Raw genomic sequence first — 26,208 nt, 5'->3', positions numbered from 1 at the left:
GATGACTACTGAGGTATTGAACCCAATTTACAAAGCCTGCTTAGAAATTTGGCCTACTTCCAAGATCTACTATGGTGATCTTAGACAGCTTAGCTGAAGCACCTAGGTTGTTTAAATAAATCTAATTAGCTTTCTGTCTGGTGTTAAAATGTTTTCTCTTTTAAAACATTCTAAAAGTGCTATTACTGGCTGGGCAGGGTGGCTCACGCCTGTAATCCCAGCACTTTGGGAGGCCGAAGCGGGTGGATCACCTGAGGTCAGGAGTTCAAGACCAGTCTGGCTAACATGGTGAAACCCCATCTCAACTAAAAATACAAAAAAATCAGCTGGGCATGGCGGCAGGCACATGTAATCCCAGCTACGTTGGGAGTCTGAGGCAGGAGAATCTCTTGAACCCGGGAGGCAGAGGTTGCAGTGAGCTCAGATCGCGCCACTGCACTCCAGCCTGGGTGACAAGAGCAAAACTCTGTCTCAAAAAAAAAAAAAAGGTGCTATTACTACATTATTCCGTGAGAGAAAAAAGAAAAACCTTAACATAGTAACTACAATATTATCATTTTAGTGTATTTCACTTTTTCTTTTTCTTTTTCTTTTTTTTTACTTTTAATATCTGGTTGTTTTAGGAGATGGTGAATTAACCTGGTTGCAGGTAAGTCGGGGTCTTCAAATCCACTCACTTGACATTGCCCCCTTCAAGCTGCTCCTTCCCACTCTAGTTGGAAAGGAGAGTAATCAGAGCTAATGAGCCAATTCCTAATTATGAAGTTAATAAGGTGTTCCTGGTCCTTGTTGCACCTTTCCCAGGTACTCAAGAATCAAGTACGGTTTCTGAAACCTTAGTGAGCATCAGAATCACATAGAGGACTTGTTAGGACATGTGCTGGGCCCCATCTCTGGTTTCTCATTCAGCAGGTCTGGGGTAGGACAGAGAATCAGATTTCCAATCAGTTATCAGATGAGGCTGAATCTCCTGGCCCAGGACAACACCGTGAGAATTACTTGCGTTGACCATGATTTTAAGTATTCCTCTGACCATCACTCTTCTTATTCTGACTAATCAAGAGTTAACTCTGGTTGAAATAATAGTTTAGATATTTTATACTATGATTCTCATCCCAAGCATTTCCCCAAGTTGCTGTACAGTCTTTATTTTAACTTAAAAAGATTGCACAAATAATGCATGTTCCTTAAATAAAAATAAAGCTAAAAGTAAAATTAAGCTAAAAGAAAAATTAGTTATAAATTCCACCTGGGTTGATATTTTAGTATATATCCTTCCAATCTCTTGAGAGACAGACACAGAAAAATGTGTGTCTGCCTCTCTATGTGTGTAGTGTGTAGTGTGTGTAGGTATTATATATATATGTATGCATGCATACACACACAGGTGTATCTTAACAAAAAGCAAGACCTATTTTTTTTTCTTTTTCTTTTTGAGACAGGGTCTTGCTCTGCCACCCATGCTGGAGTGCAGTGGTGCAGTCACGGCTCAGTACTGCCTCAACCTCCCAGCTCAATTTCTCTTCCCACATTGGCCCCTTGAGTAGCTGGGACTACAGACACATGCCGCCACTAATGGCATGTGCCCAGCTAATTTTTATATTTTTTGGTTTTATTTTGTTTAATTTTTTTCTTCTGTAGTTTTTGGGGAACAGGCAGTGTTTGGTTACATGGCTAAGTTCTTTAGTGGTGATTTCTGAGATTTTGGTGTAATTTTTGAATTTTCGTAAAGACAGAGGGTTTCACCATGTTGCTCACACTGGTCTTGAATTCCTGGGCTCAAGCCGTCCGCCCACCTTGGCCTCCCAAAGCGTTGAGATTACAGGCGTGAGCCACTGCACCCAGCCAATGAGATCTTATACAAGTGTTTTTAGCCTGCTTTTCAAAAAGCCTATGTAGTAAATATCTTATGTTGAATATATATCTATCTAGTTTTCATTGCATTTTTTCAGTGTGTATGTATATTGTAATTTATTTAATTAGTTCTCCATTGTTGGACTCGTAAGATTTTTGTTCTAGTTCTTCATTAATAATATTGTGCTGAGCATCTTAGTACATTTTTCTTTATCTGTCCAGTTATTTTCTTCGGATAATGTCTACATATGTAGTTGCTGTGTGAAAGGTTATGTTCTTTAAAAAATCTTTGCTAGTCTGAGAGATAAAAAAATGTACTCTGATTTCAGTTTGTATTTGGTTATCAGTAAGGTTTACTAGCCATTATTTATCTTTGTGAATTACCTATTTGTATCCATTGCCCATTTTTCCATTGGGTATCCATCTTTTTATTTTTATTTGTAAGGTCTTTTTATCATAAAGAATGTTAACTCAGGCTGGGTGAAGCGGCTCACGCCTGTAATCCTAATGCTTTAGGAGGCCGAGGCAGGTGGATTGTTTGAGCCCAGGATTTCGAGACCAGCCTGGGCAACATGGTGAAACTGTCTCTACAAAAAATACAAAAATTAACCTGGTATGCTAGCATGCACCTGCGGTCCCAGCTACTCGGGAGGCTGAGGTGGAAGGACCACTTGAGCCCAGGGAGTTCGAGGCTTCAGTGAGGCATGATTGTGCCACTGCATTCCAGCCTGGGTGACATAGTGAGACCCTGTCTCAAAAAGAAAAAAAAAAATAATGTTAACTCTTTGTCATATGTTTCAAATATTTTCCCCAATTTATTCGACATATCTTTGGTAGGTTTATTTCCTCACTCACCGCCCACTGCGAAACTTTAGAGTCAGATGTTGCCCAGACTGCTGAGTCACCTTTTTTTTGAGACGGAGTCTCCCTCTGTCACCCAGGCTGGAGTGCAGTGGCTCAATCTCTGCTCACTGCAACCTCCATCTCCCGGGTTCAAGCGATTCTCCTGCCTCAGCCCGAGTAGCTGGGATTACAGGTGCACGCCACCACGCCCGGCTAATTTTTTTTGTATTTTTAGTAGACATGGGGTTTCAGCATGTTGGTCAGGCTGGTCTCGAACTCCTGACCTCGTGATCTGCCCGCCTCAGCCTCCCAAAGTGCTGGGATTACAGGCGTGAGCCACCGCGCCTGGCCGAGTCCCCATTTTTAATGACTGTGTAATATTCCTTTAAGTTGGGTATACTGTCATTTACTTTATTAGCCTCAAATTTTAGGGATCCCTTGAGAAAGTCTAAGCGTGTCATTCTATGCTTTTTCAGTTGTTCACTCTTTCTTTAACCAGATGCTAACCCTGAGGTGACGATGACAATGCTTCGCTGGATCTATACAGATGAGCTGGAGTTCAGAGAGGATGATGTGTTCCTGACGGAACTGATGAAACTAGCAAATCGGTTTCAGCTGCAGCTCCTCAGGGAGAGGCAAGTCACAGCAGATATATTCAAGCACCTCAGATGGTGGCTGGGCTTTAATTATGCCGCGCTCTGGGAAACAGCTGCTTCTGCTAATGTAAATAACTTGGCAAGGTGTTCCTTTAAAGGCGATGCTGGGGACAGAATTTGTTACCTCCCTTGCTTTGTGTTATCTTGTAGCTAAATTTTGCTGAAGCTTTTGCTCTTCTCTTTTCTTTCACTGGTCTGTTACCTGAAATTACATAATCGTATAAACTGAAAAATTAAATGTGAAATAATATAATCCAATGTCCAAACTTTCAGCTTTCCTTCCCTTTCTGTTTCCCTTGACATTTTACTCTATTTTCTGATATATCAAGTTGAATGAAATCCTTAGTCATAGTCTCTTTGTTGGAAACAATGAGTGCCTAAATGAATATGTGAAAAAATTGTCCAAATAAGTGTCATAGCCAGTGTTCCAGAGATCTCACTTCATTTAAGTTACTGCATTTTAGGTTGTCAAGGAGATAGCATGCTGTGTTTTTATATTACATTTTCTCTGTTGCTCTCCCAAGTTGGCATTTTAGAACAACAGAAAACAAAACGTTCACTAAATAATGTCAGACGAGATGTCTGGGAGCGTCTGTCTATTGGAGCTGTGGCTCTTGGTAATCAGCTTGGTGATGGAGTGGCTTTTTACAGCATTTAGTGATCTTTGTATTCCCTTGGGTGCATAAAGGAATGGCTTTTCTCCTGGGTGAGTGAAGGGATGGTTTCAGTCATCAGGAGGCACTCCACCTGTTGCTGTGTTTTCCCTAGAGAGACTTTGCTGCCTAGAGCTGCTTGCTGTTTTCGTCACGAGCTGGTGTTTTCCCAGGAGGGCTCACTGTGCCCCACATGAAATCAGTGGACGGCTTACTCCTGTCTGTTATTGATGTGGGTTTGAGTGCATTTTAATATCTAAATCCTATAAATAAAAAACAAAAGCAGGTCCACAATCTATAGGTGCATACAGCATTAGGCTATTAGCAAAGCTGATTTGATTATTGAGGCCATTCAGTTAACTGTTTCTTTCATTTGTTTGTTAGTTTTGGTGAGGAGTTTTGGTGAGAGTGAAATGAGACTGATTTTAATTAGATTGAGTATGATTTATGTCTTTATATGTTTTCCAGACTTCCTGAGCTTTCTCCTGTTGACCTTGTCAAACTTGCTTATGTAAATTAAATTGCTTTTGTAAAAATGTCTTGGGGTTGGAGTAGTTGAGATAACTGTAATCTGTGTAATGGATTCTTTAATTAAACTGTTTGTTGTTTGTTGACCGAGTAGGCTTCATAACTGTCAACATTACCAGATGCTTAATTTTGTATTGTTAGATATGAGTATCGAGTTATTATCTGTCATGGCTTTCTTAAGAGTTGGAGTGGAAGACACCAGGAGTGGAGTCAAGGGTTGGCTTTTAAAGGGTCACAGAGTGCCCCCTGCTGTCCTTGGAAGGAATTACATGCTTGAGATAATGAAAGGGTGCTAGCGACGGGTGCGGTTCAGTGTGAAGCAGCCGTTGCTCTTTTTGTAATGTGGGGATCTCGCCGGTTTTGGGATGCTAGCACTGATTTAATGAAAAGGAAGTTTTTATAGTAAGCATCAGGAAAATCTTTTCTTTTTTTTTCTACCATGGAGGGCACACTGAAGAAAATACTCTTAATTTTTTTTTTTTTTTTAGAAGACAGCCTCACTGTGTCACCTAGGCTGGAGTGCAATGGTGCAGTCTGGGCTCGCTGCAAATTCCGCCTCCAGGTTCAAGCGATTCTCCTGCCTCAGCCTCCTGAGTAGCTGGGATTACGGGTGCACGCCACCACGCCCGGCTAATTTTTATATTTTTAGTAGAGACGGGGTTTTGCCATGTTGGCCAGTTGAACTCCTGACCTCAAGTGATCCTTCTGCCTCGGCCTCCCAAAGTGCTGGGATTACAGGCGTGAACCACTGTACCTGGCTGTTTTAATTTTTTGTTTTTTGAGACAGAGTTTCACTCTTATCACCCTGGCTGGAGTGCAATGGCACGATCTTGGCTCACTGCAACCTCCACCTCCCGATTCAAGCTATTCTCCTGCCTCAGCCTCCTGAGTAGCTGGGATTACAGACGACTGCCACCACGCCCAGCTAATTTTTGTATTTTTAGTAGAGACGGGGTTTTTGCCATGTTGGCCAGGTTAGTCTCAAACTCCTAGCCTCAGGTGATCCGCCCGCCTCAGCCTCCCAAGGTGCTGGGATTACAGGCGTGACCTACTGTGCCTGGCTAATGTTTTTAAAGAGATAATTAATGTATACTAAAAAAAGACAGTTAATCTTTTTCTCCTTACAAAAGTATAATACATGTTCGGTGTATGATATTTGGAGGATACAGAATGATATAAAGAAAGAAGTCATTTGTAACTAAATCATTGTTTACCTTCTGTCATTTTTCTTTTCAATAATTTTTTTTTCCCACATCCACTCAAGAGTGATATGAAAACTATACAGCAGTTTGTGGGACGTTTAAATATATGCTTGATGTTATACTTTAAAAGTCACCAACATGGTGAAACCCCGTCTCTACTAAAAATACAAAAAAATAGCCAGGCGTGGTGGCGGGCACCTGTAATCCCAGCTACTCAGGAGGCTGAGGCAGGAGAATCACTTGAACCTGGGAGGTGGAGGTTGTGGTGAGCCTGGATTGAGCCTTGTTGCTCCAGCCTGGGCAACATGAGTGAAACTCCGTCTCAAAAAAAAAAAAAAAGGTTTATCGTTTTTGTATCTCTGTATCCTTTCTGTACTCTAAAGTTAAAAATAATAATTAAAAAATTCCCTTCGGGTGAAAGTTTGTCTGTCTTGCTATTTTCAAAGAGAATATAGGAACCGAGAATCTTAATTTCTAAATAAGATTACGTGTTCCTTGGTTGCGTAAATCATGTCAGTTACTATTTATAATCTATCCAAATGGCAAATGGCACTCTGGAGATCCTAGAATTGGTGACAGTGAAATGCCTGCCAGCTTTAATAAAAGATCTGCTTTCGTGAAACATATTTGAGTCCCTTGGTGCAATGTCATTTGACAGTGAAAAGGAGGAGAGTGGAATTTTCAGGTTCTCGGCAAATGCTGTAAAGGTGCTTTGTAAAGTGCTCTGCAAATGTGAGTTATTACTTCCTGAGATCATACTGTGTATTAGGCTGCCTGGTGTTAGGATGTTAGGAAGGCAGATTGAATATTAGTTGTAAAAATGGTAAAAGCTTCTGAAAGCTATCTGAAAAGAGGTTTTTTTTCTGCTGGAATGCTCTGATTTCATGGCTGAGGTTAGAGTGACTTTGTCAGACGTTGCTGTGCTGTGCTACAGGTTTGGAGAAACCAATGGTACAGAAAACTGAGGCTTAGAAGTATAATGCTGTTGACTGGGTGTGATGGCTCACACCTGTAATCCCAGCACTTTGGGAGGCCGAGGCGGGTGGATCCCGAAGTCAGGAGATCCAGACCGTCCTGGCTAACATGGTGAAACCTCATCTTTACTAAAAATACAAAAAATTAGCTGGGCGTGGTGGCGGGCGCTTTTAGTCCCAGCTACACAGGAGGCAGAGGCAGGAGACAGGAGAATCACATGAACCTGGGAGGCGGAGGTTGCAGTGAGCCGAGATCGTACCACTGCACTCCAGCCTGGGCGACAAAGTAAGACTTCATCTTGAAAAAAAAAAAAAAAAAGAAGAAATATAATGCTGTTGTATGTAACTTACATTCTTATTATTGTAACTTAACTTATTAATGTAACTTACTTAGATATTGTAACAACATGATTTTTAAAGTGCCCTGGGAGAGATGCTTCCTTACATCAAGTCAGTAATGTTAATTAAAAACAAAGCACCCAGTCTGCCATGGTGAAACCCCGTCCCTACTAATAATACAAAAATTAGCCGGTCGTGGTGGCGGGCGCCTATAATCCCAGCTACTCTGGAGGCTGAGGCGGGAGAATCACTTGAACCCAGGAGGCGGAGGTTGCAGTGAGCCGAGATCATGCCACTGCACTCCAGCGTGGGCGACAGAGCAAGACTCTGTCTCAAAAAAAAACCCAAAGCTTTGACAGATCTTAATGTAAAGCAGGTGCCTGCATTTACCGCTAAACAGAGAAATGACTCCAAGATTGTATTCTTGCTCCTAGCCTCTCCTTCGTGAGGTTTTGAAAGTGTGTTGTGAGGTGGGGTGCGGTGGCTCACGCCTGTAATCCCAGCGCTTTGGGAGGCTGAGGCGGGTGGGTCATGAGGTCAGAAGATCGAGACCATCCTGGCTAACATGGGGAAACCCCGTCTCTACTAAAAAAAAAAATACAAAAATTAGCTGGGTGTGGCAGCACGTGCCTGTAATCCCAGCTATTCGGGAGGCTGAGGCAGGAGAATCACTTGAACCTGGGAGGCGGAGGTTGCAGTGAGCCAAGATCATGTCACTGCACTCTAGCCTGGCGACAAAGCTAGACTCCGTCTCAAAAAAAAAAAAAAAAAAAGTGTGTTCTGCATTCTGCCCAGGTCTTTCTCATGACCTTCCTTCTTTCTTCTGCCATCACCCATTCCCATGGTCTTTTTCTGCGTCTGTTACCTAAAGCCCATCTGTTAAGATTGGGAATTATCTGCTAGCTAGTTATGGTTAACAGTACTGAAATCCACTAATGTGGATTATTAAAATTAAGTGATTTCCTTTTGTGATTTTTCCTTAGTAAAGGAATTTCAGGTTTTAGAGACGAGAATGGCTAGGAGAGGGACCTCAAACTTCCGAGCATATTTACTACATACCTCAAGCTGTGCTGAGTGTAACTAGTTCTCCTCCATCTTGACAAACACACAAGTATTCCTCAAATATCTGAAGTAGAGTAACATCTTTATTTTACAGAGGAGGAGAGAGGGGCACAGAGAGCTCAAGTAATTTGGCCCCTAAAATTTAATGGGTCTCCACTCAGGTCTTTTTTACCTCATTGTTTATCTTGCCCTGTCCACCACATTCTGCCTTTGTGGTTAGAAAAGAGTTTTGGTGGAGGCTGCTGGCAGGGAAAACAATGGTGGATGTCAGGAAATCTCGTGAAACCATACTAGTCGTCTGTGACTGCCCTTGGAGGTGAACCTGATTTGGAGGGAGCAGTGGAGGTGAGGGAGGTGAAGGGCTGTTCCCTGGCCACCTTTTCCCCATGGGCCTGGTCTCATGGGAGACTCCCTAAGGCTTCCAGGAATTCTGGCATAGAGGAAGTGTGGTCTTTCCAATGCCATATCTTCCAGACTACAATGTGGTCCTGCTTTTGCTACCAGAGACCTATTTGCCTGCCTTCAGCTCTCTCTTCTCTGATGTAGTTGATGTTTTTTTGTTTGTTTGTTTGTTTTTTGTTTGTTTGTTTTTTTGAGACAGAGTCTCTGTCTGTCATCTAGGCAGGCGTACAGTGGTGTGATCACGGCTCACCGCAGCCTTGAACTCCTGGGCTCTTACCGCAGCCTTGAACTCCTGGGCTCTTACCGCAGCCTTGAACTCCTGGGCTCTTACTTCAGCCTCCTGAGTAGCTGGGACTACAGGCACATGCTACCATGCCTGCCTAATTTCTCAATTGTTTTGGTAGAGACAGGGTCTTGCTGTGTTGCCCAGGCTGGTCTTGAACTCGTGGCCACAAGTACTCCTCCTGCCTTGGCCTCCCAGAGTGCTGGGATTACAGGTGTGAGCCTTTGCACCTGGCCGTGTTTCCTTATTAATGATTCTGAAAGAGTCTTGTTTTTATTAATATGCGGCTTTATGAGGACATCCATTGTAGCCAGTTTTTCTCTATTTTGGTGTACTGTGGTTTTGTTGTTATAGTAGAAATCTGATTTTTTTGGTGTGGGGGGTGTACTATGATTTGGCTATTTTTTCTAATTTTTTTTTTTTTTTGAGACGAGTCTTGCTCTGTCACCCAGGCTTGAGTGCAGTGGCACCGTCTCAGCTCACTGCAACCTCTGCCTCCCGGGTTCAAGTGATTCTTGTGCCTCAGCCTCCCCATTATCTGGGACTACAGGCACACCCAGCTAATTTGCTTTTGTATTTGTAGTAAAGACGGGGTTTCGCTATGTTGCCCAGGCTGGTCACGACCTCCTGAGCTCAGGCAATCTGCCCGCCTCGGCTTCTGAAAGTGCTAGGATTATAGGTGTGAGCCACCACACCTGGCTGATTTGGCTGTTTTTTTCAAAACATTATAGATATTTTAGGTGAGTTTTTTCTTTTTTCTTTTTATTTTTTTGTTGTTGTTGTTGATGGAGTCTCACTCCGCTGCCCAGGCTGGAGTGCAGTGGCGTAATCTTGGCTCACTGCAATCTCCGCCTCCTGGGTTCAAGCAATTCTCCTGTCTCAGCCTCCTGAGTAGCTGGGACTACAGGCACCTGCCACCATGCCCGGCTAATTTTTGTATTTTTAGTAGAGACAGGGTTTCACCTTGTTGGTAAGGCTGGTCTCGAGCTCCTGACCTCAGTTGATCCTAGGTGGGGCTTTTAAAATACAGCTTTATTGAGTTATAATTCATATATCATACACATTCATCTTATAGGAGAGCTTTTTTTTTTTTTTTTTTTTTTTTGCGACAGAGTTTTGCCTTTGTTGCCCAGGCCGGAGTGCAATGGCATGATCTCAGCTCACTGCAACCTCCGCCTCCCGGGTTCAAGCGATTCTCCTGCCTCAGCCTCCCGAGTAGCTTGGATTACAGGCATGTGCCACCACAGCCTGCTAATTTTGTATTTTTAGTAGAGATGGGGTTCCTCCATGTTGGCCAGGCTGGTCTCGAACTCCCGACCTCAGGTGATCCACCCACCTCGGCCTCCCAAAGTGCTGGGATTACAGGCGTGAGCCACTGCACCCAGCCGGGAGAGCTTTTAAGGAGGTGTTAATTATTGAGCATAGAGCCTCGTATTTGAAACTATTTCTAAGACACACTGTTTGCATCATGCAGTTGTGGGAACTAAAGTGGTGTTCCACACAGTTAAATTTTCTTTGAAGGACAGAGGTTGATCCATTTTGTGCTTGATTCGACAATTACCTGTCTGTGTGATCAGCGGGTGTCATATGCGTGCTGTTAAGGCAGTTGGGGTATTATGCTTAATCAGTTTATTTGCATGTTATTTTGATTCTGACCAGAATGGAGCAATGAAATATTATAATGAAATTCTAGTACTTTTTAAATATGGGAGACCAACTGTAATTTATTCATAACCCTTTGCTTAACCTTATCCCATAGTGTTATTAATAGGACATAGCCAGCCAGTACAAAGATGATCGCTTTGGTTTGTTCGTTTGTGAATTATTTGTCCAGTAATACTCCTCATGATGAATACTCTCTTACAGATGTGAGAAGGGTGTTATGTCTCTAGTGAATGTCAGGAACTGTATTCGCTTCTACCAGACGGCAGAGGAGCTGAATGCCAGCACACTGATGAACTACTGTGCAGAAATTATTGCAAGTCATTGGGTGAGTGAGGTTGAGGGTGTCGACAAAGCACTCTAGCTGGCAGTCAGGAGACCGCTGCTGGGGACGTAGTTCCATGGAAAGTGACCTCTCTGGCACCTGGTTTTCTCTTGTTACACAATTGAAGAATAAATAGTTTGATTAGATGATCTATGAGACTCTTTTCAACTCAAATTCTGGTAGTTCTGTGATTTCAGAGCCAAAGGACAAAAGATAGCTCAGGTCTGGCCAGGCGCGGTGGCTCACGCCTGCAATTCCAGCACTTTGGGAGGCCCAGGCGGGCAGACCACTTGAGGTCAGGAGTTCGAGACCAACCTGGCCAACATGGTGAAACCCCATCTCTACTAAAAATACAAAAATTTGCTGGGCTCAGTGGTACGTGCCTGTAGTCCCAGCTACTCAGGAGACTGTGGCAGGAGACTCACATAAACCCGGGAGGCGGAGGTTGCGGTGAACTGAGATCGCGCCACTGCACTCCAGCCTGGGTGACAGAGCGAGACTCCGTCTCCCGCCCCCCCCAAAAAAGATAGCTCAGGTCCAGAAACAGGCTTGGAAGCATCACCTGCCTTCACCCTCCATCTGCGGAAGCTGCTGCTGAGCTGCAGGAGTAGGGTGTGGCTCCACGGCCAGCAGGCCCTGCAGCTTCAGCAGCACAGTTTCAGAGCTTGCCCTTGCTCTCCTAATCAGGCGGAGAGCATCTTTCAGTTTAGATTTCCCTTTCATAGGTTGTTTCATCATAAAGAACAGTGTTTACATTTTTTTTTTTTTGAGACTGAGTTTCGCTCTTGTTGCCCAGGCTGGAGTGCAATGGCACGGTCTCGGATCCCTGCAACCTCCTCCTCCCAGGTTCAAGCGATTCTCCTGCCTTGGCCTCCTGAGTAGCTGGGATTACCGGCATGCAGCACCACGCCTGGCTAATTTTGTATTTTTAGTAGAGACGGGGGTTTCTCCACATTGGTCAGGCTGGTCTCAAACTCCCAACCTCAGGTGATCGATCCGCCCACCTCGGCCTCCCAAAGTGCTGGGAGTACAGGCGTGAGCCACTGGGCCTGGCCAGTGTTTACATTTTGTTGTTGTTGTTTGCAGTTTTAGAAAATTAGGGCTGGTGCTACGTTTTGCAAATTAGTTTCTGCGAATTGTTTGGTATTCAACAACACTGTGGGAAAAGCCTTAGAGTTTCAGAAAAGGCGGCTAGAGAACTGGATTTTAAGGCATTGAAACAGGATTGGTAACCTTTCTTTTAAAATAGGCAGAAATATAGAGATCTGCAATAATAGGGACCAGCTGCGACTCAGTGGAGTGACTTGTTTGTGGAAGTTGGAATTGATTTTGTAACTGCCATCTTTCAGGGGGTGGGAGGAGGACTCCCTGCTCTCATGTGAGGCTCCCTTGGGGCGCATTCCTGTTGGAGGTATGTGTGGCTGGTGTTTTGCCACCTCACTGGGAGGCACAGTAATGCTGGAGGAGAGTGAGGCTCGGAACGTCAGCCTTCTGGTTCCCCAGCCATTTAAGGACTGTCTGAACTTGAGCAAGTTATCTAATCTCTTCATGCCGTAATATTTTCTTCTGTAAAATGGGGATGTTCAAGTACTTACCTCATTGGGTTCTGGGGAGAAATAAATGAGTTGGGAAAGGTTAAGCCCTTAAAGAAGGGCCTGACTGATGCATTTGAAGGGCTTGCTAAATGGTGGTTGTGTTCATTGCCTTGTGTCTGTTCTGCTTTTCACTGTGTTGTGAATTCTCAGGACGACCTGAGGAAGGAGGATTTCAGCAGCATGAGCGCTCAGTTGTTATACAAAATGATCAAATCCAAGACGGAGTACCCGCTACATAAAGCCATCAAAGTGGAGAGAGAAGACGTGGTTTTCCTGTATCTGATTGAAATGGATTCCCAGGTACTGTAGCTGCCTTTTCCATTCTTCATTTCCCGAAACTCTAATGCACTTGTCTTTCTCCGTGGTACTTCTCACTTCCTTCTGAGCCATGACTGGCACAGTCTTTAACGTACGGATTTCTACTAAATAGTTTCTTCAAGGCAATCTGAGCTTTTTCTAACATGTTTCTCAAAATTCTTCCAGCCTTAGCCCATTGCCCAATTTAAAAACCTCTTAAATGCTTTTAGGTAGTTTTTTTTTTTTTTTAAACGCTTCTTAACTTTTAGGTGCCAAAATCTGTGTTAGTTTACTTTTGCTGCTATAATAAATTACCATAAACTTAATGGCTTAAAACAACACAAATGTATTGCCTTACAGTTTCATAGGTTGGAAGTCTAGGACAGGAATCACTGGCCCAAAATCAAGATGTCAGCAGGCTGTGCTTCTTTCCAGAGACTCAAGAGGAGAATCCGTTTCCTGCTTATTTGGATTTTTGGCAGAATTCAGATTCTTGCACTTACAGGATCGAGGTCCCCATTTTCTTGCTGGCTGTCAGCCGGGGGCCATTCCCACCTTCTAGAGCCCTCCACACATTCCTTAGCTCATAGCCCCCGGCTTTTGTCTTAAAAGCCAGCAGTGGTGGGTCAGGTGCTTCTCATGTCACATCTCTCTGACTTACTCTTCTGGTTCCCTTTTTCACTTTGAAGGACTTGTGTGGTTAGATAGATCGGGCCCTCTGTGGTTAGATGGGTCGGGCCCTCTGTGGTTAGATAGATCAGGCTCTCTGTGGTTAGATAGGTCGGGCCTCCTGGATAATCTGGGATACTGTCCCCATCACAAGGTCCTTAATCACATCCTCAAAGTGCCTTTTGCCATGTAACGTGGTATGTTTATAGGTTCTGGGGATTAGGACATGTCCGTCTTTGGGGGGCGATAATTCTGCCCACCATATGACCTTGAAAGAAATGTAATGGCTCTTGACAGATGGGAGCGAAGTATGTTTTATCCCGGGTGTCCAGTGTATGGGGAGACATTAAACTGCTGGGAAGAATGAAATAGGAACGCCACTGCCTTTCATGAAAACATTAGCTGTTCACCGTAAAACTCTCTGAGCCTCTGCCTGGCACTCGTGCCCCACAGCACTCTGTCCACATTTTCCTGGTGGCCCTTAATCATCTCCCACATTGTTTATGTTGGCTATGTGATCCCCATTAATTCTGTACTCCCTGAAGACATGTACCCTGAGGAAGCCTGATAGAAGTTTGTGAATAAAGTTGAATTTGGGGAGTAAGCAGTGTTGGAGCACTTAAATTTGACATTTGTATAAGAGATGATATTTAAGGGTCAAGGTGGGAGAAATTAAAATAGGTCGTATTCTCTACTCACTGGGCGCTAATTTACAAACTTGTTTGTGTAGCTCCCTGGGAAGCTGAATGAAGCGGATCATAACGGAGATCTGGCATTAGATCTAGCCCTTTCACGACGACTGGAGAGTATTGCCACCACGCTGGTTACTCACAAAGCTGATGTGGACATGGTGGACAAGAGTGGCTGGAGCTTGTTACACAAAGGAATCCAAAGAGGTAGGAAGAAGTGTGTATTTTTCCCTGCAGGCAATTTTATTTTTATCCGAGTAATTTTTGAAGACTTTCTGACCTTGTTCCCAAAATTCTCAAAGGCTTCTGTAGTCTGTACTCACAGGCTACATGACCTAGAATTTGATCATTGGGTCAGAGGAAGCACTCAAGAGCTGTTGCCTATGCCGTGTTAGTTTGGCCATTCACCGTGCCAACAGGGCCCCAGGAAGAAAGGCTACAAAGATGGTACTTGTGTGAAGAAGTACCTTTTACTTGTAAGCACTTGATATGTTTGCTTGTTCAATGGATGGCTTTCTCCAGGAATTGTGCTAGGAAGGTTTTGCTTTTGTATTCTACCACAGATACAAGGATAGTAGCAAAACCATAAACCTTGAAACATGTTCTTAGCTTCAGGGTTTTCACTTTAACAGGCTAGGCCTCTATTATGATAAATTGATAGAGTTTCATTTTGTTCTAGCAGAGTTATTTGAAATTGTAGCTATATTTTGAATGCATTGTTAGTAGTTGGAAGAATACAGAAATGATAGACTTGAGAACAAAACATTTAAATCTTTTTTTTTTTTTTTTTTTTTTTGAGACGGAGTCTTGCTCTGTCGCCCAGGCTGGAGTGCAGTGGTGCGATCTCGGCTCACTGCAAGCTCCGCCTCCTGGGTTCATGCCATTCTCCTGCCTCAGCCTCCCCAGTAGCTGGGACTACAGGTGCCCACCACCATGCCCAGCTAATTTTTTGTATTTTTAGTAGAGACGGGGTGTCACCGTGTTAGCCAGGATGGTCTCGATCTCCTGACCTGGTGATTTGCCTGCCTCGGCCTCCCAAAGTGCTGGGATTAGAGGCGTGAGCCACCGCATCCGCCCAAAACATTTTAATCTTAATGAATTAACTTGTCAAAGGAAAAAAAAATACTAGGTTTTTGTTTGTTTTTTCCATAGTCTTACTAATTCATGAGTCCCAAATGGATCCGGGCTGACTGTGCTTTGCAATGGTCATCTTAGACAGAGTGAAATCTGTATAGAGGTAGAGTTCCAGCGAGAAATGAAAGCTTTCCAAAGTGTCAAAGCGTTGGTTTTGTGGAGGGATGGTTGACTTGATTGAAGTGCATTGCCATGGCCACTTTTTTTTTACTTACACGTAGACATCAAAGAGAGAATCTACTTGTTTCGTTCCATCTTAATCATCTGTATTTTCCCCTTTTGATGATGCGTTGTTATACCATTATTGTCTATGCTACATTTTTGCCGTTCACAAATTGCTCCTAGTTGGTGGAATGTAGTTACATCAAGATGTGGTCCTGTGCCAGCTTTGTCCTTTTTGGGCCAAGGTTTTAATACAAGTATCCTTATAAGCCATGTGCTGGAGTGCTGAGCTTGCTGGCTGGTAGAGAGGAAAATTTTGCTCATCACTGGGTAGGAAATCCTTCGAGTATGTCAGTGTCAAGAGCAGATGCATCTTCCTCAAGCACCGTTATGTGATGTGCAAAGCCAGCGGGTGCTTAGCACTGAGTGTGATTCAGTGGGGAAATCTCCACCACATAGGGAATGATTCTTTCCCACACTGTTTCGTGTCTGAGATGTTTATTTTGGAAACAGATACCCTGTTACTAAAAAAAAAAAAAATCTGAGAATTTTGTTTCTTTCCTCCCAGGGAGTTAATTCTTTATGTTTGATGATAAATCATCTTTGAGTTATTAAATATTTTGGTGATTGCTTAGCTACAAGAATTGCCAAGAATTAGTGATACATTTTTGATGTTTATTTTCAGATGATTTAATCTTCCACTCTGAGTTTATTAATTGCTTGCAAGTATGTGGATTACAGCGTGGGTATAATAAACTTGATTTTGCTAACTTTAGAGAGTGTTGCATATTATGGTAGACAGAGCACTGGCTTTATGAAGCTGGTATTTACCAAGGTTTGAATCTGAGCTCATCTGTTTACTCTGTGGCCTTGGACAAGTCACATTCTACGTCTTCCTTATCCATAAAGTGGGAATTACTTTTGCTTTATTGGTTTGTTCAGAGAATGCGAGGCAATGTTAGTAGTACACCCAGCAGTGATTACCAGGGGAATGGCGGGGTCAACCCTGCCATTCATCCCTTGCGCCTGCGTTGGAAATGCCATAACCAGGTCCAGTTCCTGTAGGAGTTTTTTTCACTTTAACTGTTAAGAGTGAAAGTCTTTAATATATGAGATTTCGGTTTAGTCTGAGCACACATTAGAATCTGTCAACAAAATAGTCAGTGATCATCCTAATAACCAAGTGTAGCAGTCATTTTATCTAAAGAGTGGAACAGGCAGGCAGTGTCTCGGGGGGAGTCCACAGGGGGCACATGTTTGGCCAGACGGATGCCATCTCCTTGGATTAGCCTGATCTGAGCAAGAAGATGAGTCTTCACTTTATAAAAACAGTTCTTCCTGAACTTTTTTACCTTAATAACCAACATCAGTCGGTGGGTTTCTTTTTTCTTTCTTTCTTTCTTTTCTTTTTTTTTTTTTTTGTTGTTGTTGAGACAGAGTTTTGCTCTGTCGCCCAGGCTGGAGTGCAATGGCTCAGTCTTGGCTCACTGCAACCTCTGCCTCCCAGGTTCAAGCGATTCTCCTGCCTCAGCCTCCTGAGTAGCTGGGATTACAGGCACCTGCCACCACGCCCGGCTAATTTTGTATTTTTAGTAGAGACTGGGTTTCTCCATGTTGGTCAGGCTGGTCTTGAACTCCCAACCTTAGGTGATCCGCCCGCCTCGGCCTCCCAAAGTGCTGGGATTACAGGCGTGAGCCACTGCGCCTGGCCGATGAGTTTCTTCAGCAGGATGTTCCTGTTATTTTTAGTAAATTTGAAAATGATGCCACCAACTGGAGCAGCATGAAATATGGTTTGTATTAATTGAATAATGAAGGTTACTGGCTGAATAAAACCATCAAGAAGCTGCATTGAAAGAAATATTGTATATGGATTTTTTTAGCGTGAAGTTTTTTGTTAGGAATATTTTTATGTGGACGGATTGTAATAGTCATGCCTCATTTACCTGGCAGTGTCAGTGAATGAGGTGGTGAAGTAACTGAAACTTTTAAGCACCAGCTTTTATTTTAACTGTTTCCGATGATTTGAAATCTTTCTAAAATGTGTTAACCATTTTCTTATTGACAGAAACCTTATAAACGGTGCTTGTGACATTTTCTGTTCCCTCCCTTTGTTCTGCTCTTCTGATATCAGTTGTCCTTTTCCTTTATGTACCCTCTGGGCTGACTTTCTTTTAATGTAAAACTTTATTAATTTTCTATTTCTAGTAATTTCTAAATAGCTTCTTTGTGTGGGGTGAATATATATATATATGTATATGATTATAAGTAAAAAGAACTTTATATTTGGATCTTATTAATAAAGTAAATCTGATCCAAAGTCTATAATTCTTCTAAGAGGACTTAAGGATTTAAGATATAAAATTTTTTTTTATCATGCTATCCATCTGAATCCAGTCATTCATAGGTTTTCATATACCTGTGCAGTATTGCCCAGTTTATCTTCTGTATGTTTGGTGTATTATACATTTTTCATTAACCTATCTTTTCTTAGCTTTACTGTGTATTTACCTCTCTTTTTTTTTTTAAGACACAGTCTTGCTCTGTCACCCAGGCTGCAGTGCAGTGCTGCAATCTCGACTCACTGCAACCTCCGCCTCCTGGGTTCAAGCGATTCTCCTGCCTCAGCCTCCCTAGTAGCTGGGATTACAGGCACGTGCCACTACGCTTGGCTAATTTTTGTATTTTTGTAGCGATTGGGTTTGCCATGTTGGCCAGGCTGGTCTCAAACCCCTGGCCTCAAGTGAACTGCCCGCCTCGGCCTCCCAAAGTGCTGGGATTACAGTCAGGAGCCGCTGCGCCCGGCCACTATGTATTTGTGTCTTAGTTTGGAATATATTTTAAGCTTAAAGGTAATGAAACTACATTACCCCTTCTCCCCTGAGTATCTCATATTTTGGACTTTTCATTAAGGCCCTTTGTCCTAATAATTCTAAAGTTTCTTTCTACTCCCAGAATGTAAGTGGCCGTCTCTAGGATATTTAGTTGAATTGCTAATATATTGTTGTCTTTACGTATTTTTTCCTATACCAAATCCATGCGGAGTTTGTTCACGCTACAGAGTAGGACCCTCTGCGTATATGTATAAATGGATAGCAAAAGCCTGACCTAGCCTAGCCCCCTATATGCATGTTACCTGCTGCCTGCAGTGCTTTACTGCCTCTGTACTGTGAAGAAATCTAAGCTTTGATACTGGTAAAGATTGCAACCTTCTGCACCCCTTACCCCACCCAAAACGGGAGCAGAAGAATGAAAATATTTCAAGAGAAGGGACTTACTGGAAAATTGTTAAGTTACCTGAAGTCATGATTCATTCAAATAAGAGCCTTTCTGATAAAGTAGAACCCAATAGCCCTAACCAGTCAAATCCATTTTCTTCTCAAACATTTCCCCAGGGTCTGTTTTGTATAAGACAGTGTGAATACAAAAAAAAAAAAAAAAAAATCAGACACGGGCCAATCTAGCATCTGAGGAGCGAGTCAGCATCTGAGGCCTCTTGTCTGCCCCAGTGCCAGAGCCCACATTCTCTAGCAAGATGGTCTCTTGGAAGAAAGCATAGAGCAGATGGGAAGTGTTGAAAAAGAGACAATCGGCCTGGGTGCAGTGGCTCACGCCTGTCATCCCAGCACTTTGGGTGGCCAAGGTGGGAGGATCACTTGAGGCCAGGAGTTTGAGTCCAGCCTGGGCAACATAGTGAGACCTCACCTCTACAAAAATATTTTCAAATGAGCCAGGCAGGGTGGCATGCGCCTGTACCTGTACCCCTAGCTACTTGGGAGGCTGAGGCAGGAGGATTTCTTGAGGCTGGGAGGCTGAGGTTGCAGTGAGCCATGATGGTACCACTGCACTCCAGCTTGACCAACAGAGTGAGACCCTGTCTCAAAAACCAAAAACCAAAACAAAAGCAAATGATTTTCTAATTTCATACCTACTGAGAACCAGATGAAACCTGTATATTCAGATGAAAATGGGCACAGGAATACAGGCAACAGACCTGAGAGAGCTTTACCACTCCTGAAACCCCATTCTAGATATTCAGACTGTAGATATGTAGCCGAAGGAGATGAAATGGTATCGTAAGATACGAAAGGAAAACTTTGGAAGAGAGAGAGAAAATCATCGTCTCAAGTTGCGATTCAAAGGAGTCTGCACTCAAAATTCTAACAATTAGGAACCGAAGCGTCCTGATGCAAAGACAAAAGCACATCCTCTGGAAAGATCCATAAATTAAAGAAGTTCCAAGGCAGCTTCAACAATCTAGCATTCATCGCAAGGTCACCCACACATTTAAGGAGTATAGTCAACTCTCATGGGACCAGCAAATCAAACTCTAGGACGTTGTTCTGCATGCTGGGGATCATCCAGCTGAAGAAGGATGTGATTTGCAAGAAATTCATCCTGTAGACCTTGGTGAAATGGAGACGGAATCTGCAGAAAGTACCTCTGAATCCCAGCTCTTGGGTTAACTTGCTGTCACCCATCAGAGTCACACGTGGGGACTTCAAGTTGCAAGTTGCAAATGATTTTGATTTGGAAGATGTTTAACTGAACCCTTGAAAGACTTTCCAGGCCAGGCGCCATGGCTCACGCCTGTAATCCCAACACTTTGGGAGGCTGAGGTGGGCGGATTGCTTGAGCCCAGGAGTTCAAGACCAGCTTGGGCAATGGTAGCAAAACCCACCTCTACCAAAAACACAAAAAAATTAGCCGGGTATGTTGGCGTGCACCTGTAGTCCCAGCTACTCGGGAGGCTGAGCTGGGAGGATCAACTGAGCCCTGGAAGTTGAGGCTGCAGTGAGCCGTGATGATGACACTGCACTTCAGCCTGGGTGACAGAGTGAGACCCTGTCTCAAAAAAAAAAAAAAAAAAAAAAAATCCCCAAAACCCAACTTTCCCGATATGAGCTCATTGGTGCCACCTGGAGGCTACTGAGAGCAATTGCTTTCACCCAGCAAGGCGTGATGCCCCAAGCCTTTGTAACAGGTTTCTGTTCTGTGTGTTATGACACTTTGCTATTCTTGCCTTGTTTTCTTAAGAAACAAACATTTTATATATACATGGTGTTTGCGTGTTTTAAATGTTAAATATAACTAAATCCAAGAAAGACTGAACTTTTAATCTTACAACAAATTTAATTGCTTAATCCTTGTCATCCTCCAAGTTAACTTGACAAGTAACTTTAACTGGTTTTTCAGAAGTATTTTTTAACACTAAATGGCCACTTGTCAGATTGCTTAGTTCCGAGTTTAACCATGTATTTGTAGAACCAATCTAGAGTCAATTTCTCTTTACTAGTGTCTGACAAAATATTTTCACAAATGTATACCATTAACATTTTCATCTTAATTCTTGGCCTTTTGTCAACATGTCAAGGTAGTTTTTTTCACTCCTACAGAGCATAAATAGTCAAAGATGGTAAATGAAACTATTAAAATTAATGAATTTTGGCCAGACACAGTGGCTTATGCCTGTAATCCCGGCACTTTGGGAGGCTGAGACAGGTGGATCCCTTCAGCCCAGGGGTTGGAGACCAGCCTGGGCAACATGGTGAAACCCCATCTCTACTAAAAATATAAAAAATAAGCCAGGCATGGTGGCATGCGTGCCTGTAGTCTCAGCTATTCAGGAGACTGAGGTAGGAGAATCCCCTGAGCCAAGAAGTTGAGTCTGCAATGAGCCGTGATCGTGCCAGTGCACCAGCCTGGGTGGTGGGGGTGAGACTCTGTCTCAAAAAATAAGAAGAAGAATGGATTTTCTGTAAGTTACTCAGCCTTTGTTGAGTCAGGATCTCTCTCTGTCACCCAGGCTAGAGTGCAGTGGCACAGTCATAGCCCACTGCAGTCTCGAACTCTGGGGCTCAAGTGATCCTCCCACCTCATCCTCCTGAGTAGCTGGAACCACAGCTGTTGTCACCGCTCCTTGCTAAGTTTTTTTTTGTAGAGATGGGGTCTCCCCATGTTGCCAGGCTGGTCTTGAACTCTTGGGCTCAAGTGATCCTCCCACCTCGGCCTTCCAAAGCCCTGGGATGTTATTCAGTCTTAATTTGATATCTGTAAATTGTCCTAGGTAGACTCTTATCTGTAATACTCCAAGAGGTAAGTCAATGGAAGGGATTTAGAAAGAAATTTTGTTTCCACAACAAGGTTATTTACCATGTGAAATTTTTGTAAATAGTAATGTGTACAGATACTCTGTTCAAATATTTCATTGTAAACTTCTTATTAAGTCAGTAATGTGTATATAATGAGATTACAAAACTAAAAAGAGGCCGGGCACGGTGGCTCACATCTGTAATCCCAGCATTTTGGGAGGCCGAGGCAGGTGGTTTGCCTGAGCTCAGGAGTTTGAGACCAGCCTGTACATCACAGTGAAACCCCGTCCCTACTAAAATACAAAAAATTAGCCAGGTGTGGTGGCACACGCCTATAGTCCCAGCTGCTTGGGAGGCTGAGACATGAGAATTGCTTGAATTTCGGAGGCGGAAGTTGCAGTGAGCTGAGATTGCGTCACGGCACTCCAGCCTGGGTGACAGAGCAAGGCTCTGTCTGAAAAAAAAAAATCTAAAAAGAAAATAAATTTTATAATAATAAAACAGACATGGGATTACTCTGAGTAGGAACGTGTATGCAAGTACAGCAGAAACAGACATGGGATTACTCTGAGTAGGAACCTGTATGCAAGTACAGCAGAATGGGGGTAGGTGTTGCTTAGTTAGGTACAAGCTGTGGTCAGGAAATAAGAAAGAAAGAGAAAGAGAGAGAGAAATTGTGTAGGGAGGGATCCTGGAAACCCTTTTGAGAGATGACCAAAAGAGGCCTTTGAAGAATAGAAGCCTAGTATTCTTTTTTTTTTTTTTTGAGACGGAGTTTTGCTCTTAATCCCCAGGCCGGAGTGCAATGGTGTGGTCTCAGCTCACTGCAACCTCCACCCCCTAGGTTCAAGCGAATCTCGTGCCTCAGCCTCCCAAGTAGCTGGGATTACAGGCATGCACCACCACGCCCGGCTAGTTTTGTATTTGTAGTAGAGACGGGGTTTTTCCCTGTTGGTCAGGCTGGTCTCGAACTCCCGACCCCAGGTGATCCGCCCACCTCGGCCTCCCAAAGTGTTGGGACGACAGGCATGAGCCACTGCGCCTGGCCCAGCCTAGTATTCTTAAACAGTGAAAGGATACTGAGGTGAGGAGGCAGGACAAGTGGTAACAGGTAACCAAAAATTGAGCAAAGCCTTTTGAATTCGTCTGTAACTCCAAGATCTCAATGAGTTTCCACTTACAGATGCCCCAAGAGGTTCCTTCAGACACATCTAGTTATCGCTCTCCTTTGTCTGCAGTCATTTTCTGCTGCCTCTTGAAGAAGCACTGGCCAGAATACTTTGCCCTGACACTGTTTCTTCTATTATTTCTTTTCAAGGAGATCTCTTTGCTGCCACTTTCCTCATTAAGAATGGGGCCTTGGTCAACGCTGCTACACTGGGTGCCCAGGAGACACCACTGCACCTTGTGGCCTTGTACAGTTCAAAGAAACACTCAGCAGATGTGATGTCTGAGATGGCGCAGATTGCAGAGGCCCTTCTGCAGGCTGGTGCCAACCCCAACATGCAGGACAGCAAGGGGAGGTAAGCTGGGGAGCAGACACTGTGCCCTTAGCACTGTTCTCAGAAGATATCTTACAGTAGCATGTAATTGGCATACGGGGAGTTCATGTTCTTTAGTTTGGCATTATTCAGTCTTATTTTCATTAAAGTCACAGACATCGATGTGTAGTAGTAGTGTCACTACTAAAACCAGAGGCATTTGGGGAAAACATTTCTATCCTGGGTAACTGAAGTCTTCGAGGTTTTTTTTTGTGTGTGTTGTTTGTTTGTTTTTAATTGTGTCAGCATCTCACTCTGTCGCCCAGGCTGGAGCGCAGTGGTATGGTCTTGGCTCACTGCAGCCTCTACCTCCTGGGCACAGGTGATCCTCTCACCTCAGCCTCCTGAGTAGGTGAGACTACAGGCACACGCCACCCCACTTGGCTGATTTTTGTATTTTGGTGGAGACAGGGTTTTGCCATGTTGTCCAGGCTGGCCTCGAACTCCTGAGCTCAAGCGATCTGCCCACCTCGGTCTCCCAAAGTGCTGGGATTACGGGCGTGAGGCAGTCTTCGAGCTTTTAAGCAATTTGTATCTTCATGTTTGAAGGAACCAGAGTGGTCATCTAGTCCAGTGCCTCCAAGGAAACCTTGTAGCATTTCTTAGAGTTGCTTGGATAGTTTGAAGAACTATTGAGGTCTAATTGTTAGAAAATTCTAATTGTTAGAAAATTCTCTATATTAAACCCAATTTTACCTTCTCGTAAACACTCCCACTTTATCTGCACAGCTTGCTACCTTTGTCCATAGCACGGCCCTTTGCATATTTAACAATATTTACTGTGTTCATTTTGCCCGTTTCCAGAAATAGTTGAGGATTCCTTGTGGTAGGATCTGAGAAAAGGCTACTTGTCTTGGGACAGTGGTGTGAGGGGCTGTGAAGGATAGTTAAGTCACCTGAATCACTGACCACAGTTGGGACCCGCTTGTCATTAGAACATTCTCAGTATTTTATACCTTTGAAAAACCTCTCAAAAAAAAGATTTTTTGTAAAGTTTGGTTGTCAGACAGGAGAATGTATTTATGTGATAGATAAGTACGTAAATAAGATGTAGCTTCATGAAATCTCAATATCATGTGATAATTACCTTATTTCCTAAAATAATTGCATCCATTTCCCTGCTGTTGATTCTTTTATTTTTTTCCTCTAACGGCAATAAACTCACAGTGTGTGTGTGTGTGTGTGTGTGTGTGTGTGTGTGTGGTAGATGCAGCCTTGGGCTCTGACTCAAAGTGTGTGTTTTTGGGGGGAGGTGGGGGGCGGGGTAGGTGCAGCCTTGGGCCCTGACTCGGGGTGTGTGTGTGTGTGTGTGTGTGTGTGTGTGTGTGTGTGTGTTAGTGGTGGCTCTGCAGTGCCAGTCTCCTGCAGGGCTCCTGAGCGTGTGTGTGTGTGTGTGTGTGTGTGTGTGTGTTAGTGGTGGCTCTGCAGTGCCAGTCTCCTGCAGGGCTCCCGAGTGCTAAATGAAAGCAGTGAAAGGGGTTAAATGCTGCTTTCATCAGTTCTTTCCTGTTGCTGCTCTGAGTGTGTTTGAGAAGAACAGAAGATTATGGGGGAGAGTTTCTTTTTAGAATTGATGGAGAGGAGATGAGGGAAAATCTGTACACCTGTGGCAGAAGCTGCTGTTCTCAAGAAAATCCTGTCTGTGCCTTCAGGAAGGGGTCGGGATTGAGTTGGGGAGTATTTGAGATCGCTTCCTTGAGCTGATTCTTGTCCATTTTGGCCACTGAATAATGGTCACATATAAGCAGATCCGTTTTCAGGTTTTGATACTGGGTCATGGTTTTAGAAGCCTTGTGGAAATGTGGGATTTCTTGCGGGTGGTGATTCTGCCTGGGATTCTGGTTGCGTCTTGCCGTGAGTCGTCCTGAACAGGCTTGTCCTGAACTGACCCCTCTTCTTTTGGATCCCGCAGGACTCCTTTACATGTGTCCATCATGGCCGGGAATGAATATGTGTTCAGTCAGCTGCTGCAGTGCAAACAGTACGTAGGGACACACGCACAAGTGAGAAGGCGGTTGTGAGGGGGGGATTGTGAGTGAAAAATCAGTCTTTTTAAACATCTTTAGTGTTGCATATATTAAGAAGTTAAAGTGAGCTAAAAAAATGTGTATTGAAAAAGGATAAAGAGAAAGAACCAGGTTGTTGTCAGTATAGAGTGTCTCAAAAAGATTGTATGTGCTGTTGACATTGCTTCTGCTTTTCAGACTAGATTTAGAACTCAAAGACCACGAGGGCAGCACGGCTCTGTGGCTGGCAGTGCAGCATATCACAGTGTCTTCTGACCAGTCTGTGAACCCCTTCGAAGATATCCCCGTGGTAAATGGGACTTCATTTGATGAGAACAGCTTTGCAGCCAGACTCATCCAGCGCGGCAGCCACACAGACGCACCTGACACGGCGACAGGTAAAGCACATGCCTCCCGAAGGGGCGACGCTGGGGTCTGCAGGCGCCAGGAAATGGCGTGTAAATGCTTTCACCCCAAATTTAGAAACTGAACGGCATACTATGAGGATAATTATTTTGTACTTAATTTTATATACAGTAAAAGCCTGGGTTGTCATTTTTAAAAATCCTGTGCTTCAAACAATTGAGCAGACATCAAGTCCCTGAAACTGAAACTTCCATATATTTAATGCGGTGACTCGCAGACTCTTTGGACTCAAGAATTCCTTTGACCGTCTTAAAAATTGTACCCCAGAGAGCTTTTCTTTAGGTGGGTTATAACTTCAGTATTTACCATATTAGACTACACTTTGAGAACACTGTTTTAATGTATTTCCTTGATCTGACTAAATAAAATAACAGGGATATTTTAAGGAGAGGGATTTGGTATAATTCAGTATTGAGTACTGGCAATGCATAAAACATGGGTAAGTGTCACTCACACAGGAAGACTTGACCAAAAAAAAAAAAAAGATGGATATTAAAACAGCCCTTTCCCTAAAGAAGTTAATAATTAAAGGTTGGCCAGGCGTGGTGGCTCACACCTGTAATCCCAGCATTTTGGGAGGCCGAGGTGGGTGGATCACCTGAGGTCAGGAGTTTGAAACCAGGGTGGCCCCTTTAGAGACTGAAACCTGTCGCTACTGAAAAAACAAATTATCAGCTGGGCATGGTGGCGGGCTCCTGTCATCCCAGCTACTCAGGAGAGGCCGGAGAATCGCTTGAAACTGGGAGGCAGAGGTTGCAGTGAGCCAAGATCGTGCCATTGCACTCCAGCCTGGGTGAGGAGACTGAAACTCCAT

The 26,208-nt window shown here is 43.7% G+C and overlaps 1 protein-coding gene across 12 annotated transcripts in view; it reads left to right on the top strand.

Moving 5' to 3' along the window:
* Positions 1 to 26,208, top strand: part of ANKFY1 (ankyrin repeat and FYVE domain containing 1) — a 97,749-nt gene that overhangs the window by 42,664 nt on the left and 28,877 nt on the right. For 11 of the 12 annotated variants that reach the window (XR_001710701.3, XR_010152764.1, XM_063798194.1 and 8 more), the window contains 7 exons: positions 3,197 to 3,332; positions 10,663 to 10,786; positions 12,529 to 12,678; positions 14,075 to 14,240; positions 22,740 to 22,944; positions 24,875 to 24,943; positions 25,167 to 25,366. Coding sequence is in view for 10 of the 12 variants with exons in the window: in XM_063798194.1 (XP_063654264.1) it covers positions 3,197 to 3,332; positions 10,663 to 10,786; positions 12,529 to 12,678; positions 14,075 to 14,240; positions 22,740 to 22,944; positions 24,875 to 24,943; positions 25,167 to 25,366 (1,050 nt within the window). In the remaining 2 variants the exon portion in view is untranslated. Of the gene's footprint in view, positions 1 to 628; positions 650 to 3,196; positions 3,333 to 10,662; positions 10,787 to 12,528; positions 12,679 to 14,074; positions 14,241 to 22,739; positions 22,945 to 24,874; positions 24,944 to 25,166; positions 25,367 to 26,208 lie in introns of those variants that run through there. The other variant, XM_063798196.1, reaches the window with a different exon arrangement.

This window comes from Pan troglodytes, chromosome 19 (assembly GCF_028858775.2).
Source record: "Pan troglodytes isolate AG18354 chromosome 19, NHGRI_mPanTro3-v2.0_pri, whole genome shotgun sequence".
Taxonomy (NCBI): Eukaryota; Metazoa; Chordata; class Mammalia; order Primates; family Hominidae; genus Pan; species Pan troglodytes.
Note: the sequence above shows the minus strand (reverse complement) of the source record. Positions and strands in the feature narration are given on the sequence as shown.